We start from the raw sequence: 11,334 nt of genomic DNA on the forward strand, positions 1-11,334 counted from the left end.
TCGAGATGAGAATGATTTTATCACTATAAGAGTCCATTTTACTTAACACCATGTCCTTGAACCACCTAAAATGGGATCATGCCCCACCTGACATGGAAAGGTAGTACGACATCGTGTTTGGGAGCACAGACTGCCTGAGTTCAAATCTCCTCTCTGCTGCTTACTAGTTAGGTTACCTTGGGCAAATTATTTAAACCTCTTTATATAAAAATTAAGATGACAATAATAATACTTATATTACAAGATTGTTATGAAGATTAAATTACTAAATATTCATAAGGCACTTAAATTGGTGTCTGGCACATATTAAATACTATAGAAGTTACTTGTGAAATATATCAAGTAAAAATACTTTGCATTTCACTAGTACATACACCAGGCTTTGGAGAACATTAAGCTGGTCAAATCATGGAAATTTTTCATGCAGGGAATATATTTAAGCTGAGCTAATGAAGAATCAATAGAGTTTTGCATTTTCATGGAGAAATAGAAAGGACATTCCAAGGAGCAAAAACAAACATGATCAAATAGTTGGATGTAAGAAAGAGTAAATAGAGTAGATAAAATTAATTTGTGATTGGGTTTTTTTTGTTTTTTAGTTTTGTTGTGTTTTTTCTTTTTGTTTTTGTTGATTAGAGCATAAAACGCATGAGAGAACATAGCCGGAAATAAGGTTAGAGAGGATAAATGACATGATAAAAGTTGTGCTTGAATTGGGTGCTCTGATTATCACATTAGGACGATTTGGGAGGAGACTAGAAGAGAGAAAGTAACTTGCAGAGGAAAGAGCATTAAAGTCCAGGCAGGAGGAAGGGAGGAACTGAGCAAAAGCAGCTGCGGACATTAAGCGATGTTATGACATTAGATCAACAAGACCAGATATATTCCAAAGTCATCAAGAAAAAGAAAGAGGGGGAAGAAGGCAAGGAAAGGGAGAAGAGAGAATCCGTTCATCTAAGGACAAATTCAGTTTTTACATGACAGTCAAGTATAGCAATAAAGATTTGGGAGTTATGTACACATAAATAATATCTGAAACCATGAGGCTGGAAGACATTAATAATTTTCAGGGGAAGAGTTTCAGTAAACTCTGGAAAACATCACCACATCAACATAAGTGAGGAAAAGAGGCAGCAACTATGGAGACTTAATAAGTGAAACAGTGATACGTAACAGCACTCCCAAAATGTAGCTCTTGGTAACATTTTTTTTAGTGTTGAGAACTGGATTAGAAATTAAAGGCAATAAATTAGAGATACAAGTAAAGGAGTTACAGTTGTAAGGGGTAGCTCAGTTAGCCTGATGAAGGAGAGAGGCATTCTGGAATAGCTATTTCTCCAAGCATGCCCCAGACTTCCTGCCTGACATTGGTTGGACTGCATGTTAGAACTGCAGGTCCCCCTCTCAAGCCCAAACCTTCTGAACCTGAATCTTATCACTGAAGCCCAGGAATTAGTATTTAACATATTATCTAAGTTATTCTAGGTAGACAATAAAATTAGAGGTTTTAGAATAAGAATTTTCATAGAAATAGTAAGAGATGTTTATTTTGCTATTATATGCTTTTGGCATGTTTTATACATGGTAGAGTTAGCAGTGACTATTTTGACAGCTTATCTTAAAAACTGAAGAAGAATTTGTTTTAACTACATGTCATATTACCTTCTGGATTCCGGCATTATTCCAGTTATATTGGTTATGTAGGTCAGCCCTTATTTCTTGTGCAGATGTGGTTTGTTTACTGTATCATGAGTAGTGTGCACAGAGTGTATTGATTCACATTATCCTAATTCTTCATCTCTTGTCAAACAGTTGGAAATAGAATGACCTCAAATCAATGAAGTCGAAACAGTCAGAATCCAATTCTTTTTTAAGGCCTCTAATTTTCTGGGTTGAAACTATTTCTGTCCTTGCGTTTAAACTCATCTCATTTACTTCAATTTTTCTTTGTTTTTCAATTGTCTAGGAGAAAGACTTATTTTTCTCTATCATAAATGACAGCTCTGATCCTTTCCAGTTAAAAATAATAAAATGAAATTTATATTTAGTTTTGTTAAATTGAATCTTACATCTTTAATTTAGAAACATATCTTCCAAAAAAAGTACAGTTAAGCCTAGACTTATTTTTAGATGACACTATACCAATTGAAATTATGTATTTTGTAAAATTAACACATACTTGAAAAATAAAGCAAGCTTCTAAACAGTTCACTATAAAGGCTTTAGTTTATTATGACAAAAGGAAATTGTATAAAGGACTTATACTAATTTACCTACATTTCAATTTATGACACAAACTCAATTCCAAGTAAAATAAATAGTAATTTTAAATAGCCTTAGAAACTTCAGATTTAAATTAAACTAAGAAAGATTGGATGATCGTATTTGACATTTTGAATAGTTTTCCCAGTATTCTACTAACACATTTCCACCCAGGTGTAATTTCCACACTGAAATGTTTTGCTGTGAAATTTTAGTGACTGTCTAGATTTCTTCATATTTCTAATTAAAGATTCAAGCTTTTATCATATGTGCTTCAGAAAACTTAGATCAAATTTTCAGTCGTAAACCCGATGATGTCTATTTTGTGAAGCACACTTGTAATACATTTCTTTTAGGAATAAGATCAATTCATTGGCTACCTCAATTCCTCCTTTCCTGGAGCAAGCATGCTAGCTACTTCTCGCCTACAGAGGGAGGGTCTAATAAATACCCTGTCCTTGAATCTGACGGCTCTTAATGATTTCGGTGACCATTAGAATGTAGTGGAAATGATGTTCTGAGACTTAAGATGTTCTAGGTCATAAGAATCCTTGTGGCTTCCGCCTAGGTTTCTTGAGACGCTTATTCTAGGAACGTTATCTTTGGGAACCCAGCCACCACTTTGTGAAAAGCCCAAAGTCACTTGGAGATGGCTCCAACTAGACTCTCAGCCAATAGCCTGCAACAACTGCCAGCTAGATGTGAGAGCTATCTTGGACAATCAGCCCAATCAAGTCTTCAGGTGGCTGAATTCCCAGCAGATATTGGACTGACACCTTAAATAAGAAATGCTCAGCTGTCAGCCTGCAGAACCATGAGAAATAACAATGACTGCTGTTTTAATTCACTAGTTTTGGGTATAGTTGTTACGCAGCAAAGATAACCAGAACATTGGTTTAACTTTCTCTGCTCAGGTTAAGACTATCAGGTTTTTATAACTTTCTAGCAAAAATAACACACTAGAGGTCAAATGATCCTTTTAAATTTTACCTAGTAGTCTAACATCATTAAAATGTTCTTAATTTGCTTCATGGAAATAGCTCAACCGTATCTCCTTTATATGTTTTTTCCTCTAATTGTTACTGAATCCAGATTTGAGCTACACAAATTTACAGAATCTTGCCCAACACCCTCATCAAACAAAAGAGGAAACAGGATACCCAAGACTTACAGGACCCACCCAAAGACATAAGGGATTATCATCTGCTACTCCTGCTTCAAATCTTGGCTCTTTATACCTTGTTCATAACTGCCTCCGGGAGTCATAATTTTCCTGATAAAAGTATGAGTTCAAGACAATACCTTATCTCATTATTCTTTACCTAAATTAGCAAACAATTTTACAGATCCTTAACCGAATCATTTTCTACTGAAATTGAATGAGAGCAAATATTTCTACCTGATTTTATTTTCTTGTCAAAATTTATGGACCTCTAGATCTAACACCGAATGTTAAAGTCGTCACATTTCACTGTTCTAATTTGAGGGCATTTTAATACACATTATGTGGTTGATTCTCCCCTTCCTGCAAACAGTGTTTATCCTTTATCTTCCTATCCCTCAACCAGCACACTTTATATCACACCTTCAAATAGTTAATTCATTATATGGATTTACCTTTCATTAAAGGTTGGAAATTCTCAAATTTTATTTTCCTTCTTGTTCTTGTGCTCTGATTATATTCTCATTATATACTTCCAATCTACTAAGCGTTTGTGTTTAGATGTCTAGCCATCACCTCTTAACATTTCAAAACTAAAATTAATTTCCTGCCCAAAGCATCCAGAAAAAAAACCATCCGATTTATCCTTTAAATAGCCAATAAAGGGACACACTATTTCCCTAATATTCAAGGTTTCAAATCTCCATAGAATATCTCCTATTCATTCTCCTTTTTATTGCTCGATTGCCTAATTTTATAATTTTTAATTAGAAATATCTTTCATCCACCATTTTCTTTCCATTTCCACTATTACCACCATTCCATCACGACTGGGCTAAACATATATCATCCAGGATTACTATGACAACTGTGTGTCTCTTCTCCAATTTGCCCTTTGTCTTAAACAACACAGCTCAATTTATCTTCCTTAAACACTAATTTCATTATAATTCTTCGCTGCTCAAAAACCTTCCATGACTTCCATTGTGTGGATTCTAAATTCCTTTGGTTGTTTTCGAAGGTTCTCAAGAGTCAAGTGCCATCCCGACAATCCAGCTCCATGTCTTACTGCTTCCAAAATTCATATCCTTCTTGTCTTGGGAAGGGGCCCATTATTCAACATAGAACACCTCTTCCCTTCTTAAATCTTTCACATACATCCAAATCAGGTTCAATACCACTCCCATCATGAAACTTACCCTAATAATTCCTGTGGAACTAAATAATGTTCAACATCATTTTTTAAATAAAATAAAGAACAGTTAGTGCTGTGGTTGGAGAATATATTAAAAATATTTCTAACCTATTTCACACTGCATCCTGAAAATCCTCCATTAGTGACCTTGCAAGTAAAAGTAAATCTTGCAGATAAAATGTAAATATTCTTAGCAAAGAGTTAGTCCTGTATTTCTGAGTATAAAATATTTCATCATATCTTTTCTGGAGAGCAAAATTTTGGAGCAGAGGGGAAACCTGTTGCATACCTAGATAAGCTGAGGAAAGACAATGAAAAGGGGAAGCATGAGATGCCAAAATCTCAATTTGCCTACTTTGCAAATAACTTTTTTCCTTTTGAGAATTAGCCTTGTGCATTATAGATATGATAACTATCAATTATTCAGAATATTTGATGAATCAACTACTCTCATTCTCCCACAATGCTTAAGTACAGATTTATTTTTCTGAGTCAAACAGGAATTGATGTTATATCTATCCCAATAGCACCATTTTCCTTTCTTTAAGAGACAAATTTCAGTTGTCATGACATCAGAAGGTGGTTTCACCTTGCTGGAATAGTCAGGCATTTTCCTATGCTGTTTTTCTCCGTTATTCTAGCAATTTGGCCTCCAATGCTGAACCCTCACCCCTGATTACCATCCAATAAAAGAAGTTCAAAGTAATGAAGTTGTGTTTTTCACAAGTAAATTAAAACAGGAAAAAGATGACCTTAAGTGACCATGTGTGTTCGCTCTAGTTTCTGAACATATTTCCTTCCTTCTCTCTGTCATCGGCCCCATCTGCTTGTTGGCTCTTCCTATTTCTGGACTGCATGTCCGGGTCACTGTCCTGAATCCCAGCTTCAGGTTCTCACTCTCCTTTGCTGCACTCTTGTTCTTTTCTCAAATTCCCTGACCTCTGAGTTTTCACTTGCTTCCTCTACCCACTCTCACCTCCTAGACACCTGACACCTACATGAGTTTTTAGTGAACTCAGTTACTTTAGGAAAAATGTAATTTGTTCCTGGCAGAAGGAGGAAGAGACAATATTGAAGTATCTGTCAGATTACAGACAGGAAAGAGAACTCTTAAGAGTTAGGGACCAAGTTTGGGATTATCATAAGAGCTCAGGTGTTAATTCCACCTCCTCTCCACAATAACACTCTCCTATAACTTGGGATCATGCAAAATTTATCCAAGGGTGTTGAAGTAAAATCCAGGACCAATAGTTTTCATTATAGTTTGAACATGCAAGCTAGAGAAATAATTAACTTCAAATTAATGAATATGTTACCTTTTGACAGAGTTCACTCAAGCTTAAGGTTACAGGATAAACCAAAAAAAAGTCATTCTTTCTAGAGATTTTTTCTTGGATCCAAATAATGTCTTAATGCATTTAATAGAGTAAATAAATAGACTACACGCAATCATTTTTGCTTTCCATTTATGAGAGCTTTTCTCCTGCATGTGCTATTTCATCCAGTTTTTATGCCCATATACAAGGCGTGGGGGGAGGGACAGAGGGAAGGAAGAAAGGAAGAAAGGAAGGAAAGGAGGAAGGAAGGGAAGGAGGGAGGATGGACGGACAAGGAAAGGAAAGGAAAGCAAGTCTGAAATACATTCTGCCACATTTGGAAACATGTTTTATCTCTTCTTTTTAATTTGAAAATATTCCTTCCGTTTCAAAAAACTTTTAAAGACTTCATTCTGGAGATCACCTGCAACACTGTTTTATTCAAAGACCCTAAAAATGGGTCTAAGACTCTTCCTGGGTCAAGCAAAAAGAGACCATGAATGTCTGGACCACAATGAACATTCATTGGCAAAAATGTCCTCGGTTTTCCTTTTTCCCTTTCTTCCAAGTTGGCCAATGTCTATAAACCCCACCAATTAGCAGTCAAAGCATCCCCTAGCCCTTGAGCCTGTGGGAATTTAGGAATTTCAACCCGAGCACGTCAATCCCACAGGCCTTTTCTGTGGAAGAAATCCCTCACAACAAAGGACAAGAGGAAGGCCGGGGGGAGGGGCGCGTAACGGACTTAGACAAGAAGAAATGAGTAAACTGGCGTTGAATAGTAAACCCGTACTGCTGGGGGGTCGCTAATCTGTAACCGTGGAAATACAGCACTGCCGCGTACACTCCTGGCGCCCGAACAAACCCAGCCACGTCCGGGGGGATGTGCGACTCCCTCTCTACCGCCCGCTTCAGCGCCTCTCCTCACTCTCCAGGGACCCCACCTCCCTCCTCGAGCTCCGTTCAGATTGACCATCTCAAACCCAGCTCCCGCACCCCTGCACCCCGCCCACCACATTCCTGGGGCTATTCCGAGCTGCCGCCGCTAAACTCCAAAGGAGTGAACTCCGTCTACAAACTCGAGCAGAGCCGACCTACGCGCACTCCGCCGCCGGGGACCTGAGCCAGTTCCGACGCCCTTGTCACCCAGCCATTTGCCCGGCTCTGGTGTAGAAAAAATCAGCCTTCGGACGCAAATGTGACACTTCATTGAGACGGGGACCAGAAAGTGTGCCCAGCCTCCCTTGCCCTAGCACCCTAGCACGCAAACCTGTACGAATGGAAGTTGCTCGAAGTTCCCGTTTCTCATGCCCCACCTCAACTTGCTCCCCTCGCGGCACACTGCAACGTGGGCACACTCAGGGACCGAGGTGTCCCGGGAATCCGCTCTCTTTATTCCTCCCACGCCGCAGCGAGCGCCCGGGCGCACCTCTCGCGGCCCTCGCCTCCGGATGCCACCGCGTCCCCTCCGCCTCGATCCCAGGACAAGTTTAGATACAGACAAGGGAGGCAGGAGGATTGCAAACAGAGGTTTTCTTCCCGTACCACCCACTCCGAGGCTGAGTCCCGGGGCGCCCCGCGCCGGCTCGCGCGCCCGCGCACTCACCCATGGCGGGAGGTCCGGCTGTCCTGCGTCCACACCAGAGCGCGAGCGACCCTGCGCTGCGCGGGCCAAGTTTTCCAAGCGGCTCTCGGGCTCTGGGCGCCGCGGCAAGTGGCAGCCTTGCCCCTCCCAGCAGAGCCGGTTCCCGGGATTCCTGGACCCCTCCCTCTCCCACCTGCCTCCTCTGGCTACGATCCACTGCCCTCCCCTTCTCGGTGGCTCTCCTCCCTAGCCGCCCACCCCGCCCCTTTCACTTTCCCGCGAGCCACGTGCAAACGCCTCCGCCTTAAATACGTTAAATACACTACACACACACACACACACACACACACACACACACACACACACACACACACACACACACCCTCATCTCAGCGCTGCAAGAATGACCTGGTAGATAATAATCCCTAACGTGGAAACTAGGGAAAGATTATTCCAGAAGAGATAGGTTTGATATGATTTTACATTCCTTAAAATCTTCTCTAGTCTCCAGCATGCTATTTTTTCCTCAAAAATGATATTAATGAAGACACAGGAAGAGAAAACTCTCCTTTTAATTTGTGTCTCCTTTCTTCTATATTAAATGGTGTTTCTGTAACCTGGTAAGGCTATAAAGTCCTAAAAGGCGCGCACACACACACACATACACACACACACACACACACACCAGAATATGCAGAAGTCACCTGGAAAATAGATGACTCAATCCAAGGGTTATTGATTGACACTGTCAAAAGAGTACTGGGCTTGTTAGTGGGAAGAATGGGCTGTGATTCTGGCTCTACCACATGTACACTGGGACTCAGTTTCCTAATTTGTAAAAATGGAGGATCTAGAAAAAGTGATCTCTAAGGTCTCTTCAAGCTAAAAATAATTACAAAATTCTGTGGTTTACTGGCCTAGTTCTTTCAGGATTGATACTGGAGAAGTTATTTCAGTCAGTCAGTCCCCAAAGTGTCTTAAGCTGCTTTTTCATGCACAGCACACCCTAAAAAGTATACAAATCTATGCCATGAGCAAGTGGAAAAATTAAAGTGGATGTGGTTACTAACCTTGAGGAAAATTACTATGAGAAGACATAATATGAAAAAATAATTAAGACTATGTTCAGCAGTAATACATAAATAAATGCGGAGCATATCGTTAAAATGGCACAAAAACATTTACGCAGCTATTCCTCACATAATGGAAGAGGTGCATTCCTAGGCGGGATGTTGTAAATGCATTTCAGTTAAATGGTAATAGAAAGTTATTCTTGTGGGAGGGAAAAGGAAGTAATCGATAAAGTTAAAAGTGTTCAACACACCATTCAAAAATGCATCACCGTTCTGGAAACACTAACATAAACTGTGACTGCAGCAAAGCCTAACACTTATACAGAGCTTCAATAAAGATAAATGATGAATGTGTGGAGATTAATTTATAAGCACAGCTTTTGGATCACCAACAGACAACTTAACCACTTATTTCCTGAGGATGTTTCAATATACTATAATTCTAAAAATAAGAACTATTATTTTTCCAGTGAAATTGTATCACGATTCTGAAATATAAAACAATGATAACATAAATTAAGTACACTTTACTAAGTGTCAGGCATTGTTCTAAGGGCTTTATGTTAACTCATATAATTCTCACAACAAATTTATAAGGGAGATATTGTTATTCCCACTTTACAGATGAGGAAATTTAGCCACAAAGAAATAATTCACTTGCTTAAGTCACATAGGTAATAAAAAGGAAGATGAGATTCCAGCCCAAGCAGAAATGCTCCATAGCCCATGATTTTAATCAGTCCACCACCACTGTCTCCCAGTATCTGTGGATTGCCACATGTTTGAGAAAGATGGTGCTATTTTTCAATGTTGAATATTTGTAAATATTGATGTTATCTTTTTTGGCCGATTATAATGAATATACCAAAAAATATTTTCCCCTCTTTAATTCCCCCCGCCCCCACCTCCACGTCCGCCTCTGACCTATGGATGTTGCCATTTCCCCTTAAGAACTGGATCTCTGAAGGCAGGGCATCCCCTGCCACACAAGCTGGATCTGTGAAGGCGGGGCATCCCTTCCCACACGCTCTCAGCATGCACCTGGGGCCTGACACACCCAGGCTATGGTCTGTGGCTTCACCTGAGGTGGGAACCCAGGATCTTCTGCGTGTAAAGCAGACGTGCTAACCACTACACTATGGACCCACCCCCATACCAATTTTTTTATGTTTAAGTAATCTATCTTTCAGTGACCATATAAATGAGAATGAATATCCTAGATCTCAGGTATAGAGAAGCCATAATTTCACCTGAGATTAAACAAATTTCATAATTTTATATGGGAAGTTAATAAACATGTCAATTAATTCATGGTCTCTGTTAATATATTCTATTTATAATGCCAATTCTCCAGTATTTCTGCTTTCTCATTCCTGTCACCTAATTGTCCATTAAGTCCTACGATTCTGCCTTCAAACCAGCTCCCTACTAATCTTTCATTGCCAGTCCCACCTCCTGGGCCGCTTCACAAGTCCTGTGGCATTATGACTAGCAGTAACTTTTTTTAGACTATGGAGGTTCTTATCAACAAACAAACTCAAAACTTGAGGCTTTAGCTAAATTCTGAAGTGAGTGGAAAAGTTTCATTACATATTCTATTGCAAACTAGAAGGGTGCGATCTGGCATAGAGTGCAAGTCATTGGTTAAGCATTCTGTGTCTCAGTCAGATGTCATGCCAACATCGCTAATGGTTTCAATCATTTAGGGAGAATATAGAATGAAAAGAAAAGAGCACCAACAGTGGGAAATTGGACCACAAAAGCATTTAATAACTGCAAGTAAGAGGAGTCCATGAATAGGAGCATAAGGGTATAATCTTAGGGTAAGAAAGAACCTAGAGAAAGACCCATGAGGACAGTTGCACGAAGAAATGAGTGATCAGCTGGATTAGATATCATGGACAGAACAAATAAAATGAAAACTGAAAAGTTTCTTTTGGATGCAGCAGCTATGAGGTCATTGGTGAAACATTAGTGTTGGTTCAAAACCTTGGCTGTTCCCTGAGTGAAACCTGAAAGTGGCTCCCATACACAAGAAGGACAAAGACAGACCTAAGAGAGAGGCCAACCACTCCAAAATGGGAGGTGGCAGGTTTAATAAGCAAAGAAATTTACATATGAGAGTTGTCTTGGGTGCCCAAAACAAGCAGATCTCCACACATGCCCACCAGGATCTTAAGGGCGTCAGTCACATACACTGTGTAGATTGTCACAACAGCACATTGCTCTCTCAAGTCTGTGTCCTAGTACTGTGGGCTAGAGATACATTCCAAGGACAGGGGAGGGGTGAGGAGCCTCTAATCACCCAGCTCCACTCTTCAGCCAACTGGTGGTCACATCCTCCAACAATTAGCAAGAGTATTGTCAAAGCTGAGGAGCAGAGAAATTTAAAGAAATGAGTAATGAGAAAGTAGGGGGTATGAAAACAATGTAGACAATCTAGTCATAGCTCATCAGGGAGGGAAAGTAGATAGGGCAGTATTTAAAAGGTGTTAGGGTCAAAGGAAGTTTATTTTGTAAACTAAAAAGAAATGTGACCCTATGTAATATGTTAGTGAATTTAGAGATAATGATCTTAGAGATCTACTTCTCAGAGTACTGTAGAAGGAAGAGATGTAATCTAGAACATAGGAGGAGGACCAAGCCAGAGAGAATAGGAAAATTTCCTAGTCTTCTGAGATAAGAAAAGAGGTTGGGAAAGAAAGTGAAAGGAAGAAAAAAGAAATATTTTATTTAAGTAT

The 11,334-nt window shown here is 39.6% G+C and overlaps 1 protein-coding gene across 2 annotated transcripts in view; it reads right to left on the bottom strand.

The window, feature by feature from the left end:
- The window catches only part of GPM6A (glycoprotein M6A), a 242,296-nt gene extending 234,542 nt beyond the window's left edge, over nucleotides 1-7,754 (bottom strand). The window contains exon 1 of one of the 2 annotated variants that reach the window (XM_039846516.1): nucleotides 7,542-7,732. Coding sequence is in view for 1 of the 2 variants with exons in the window: in XM_039846517.1 (XP_039702451.1) it covers nucleotides 7,542-7,545 (4 nt within the window). In the remaining variant the exon portion in view is untranslated. Of the gene's footprint in view, nucleotides 1-7,541 lie in introns of both variants that reach the window. The other variant, XM_039846517.1, reaches the window with a different exon arrangement.
- Nucleotides 7,755-11,334: the final 3,580 nt, after the last annotated feature.

This window comes from Pteropus medius, unplaced genomic scaffold (assembly GCF_902729225.1).
Source record: "Pteropus medius unplaced genomic scaffold, Ma_sr-lr_union100, whole genome shotgun sequence".
NCBI lineage: Eukaryota > Metazoa > Chordata > Mammalia > Chiroptera > Pteropodidae > Pteropus > Pteropus medius.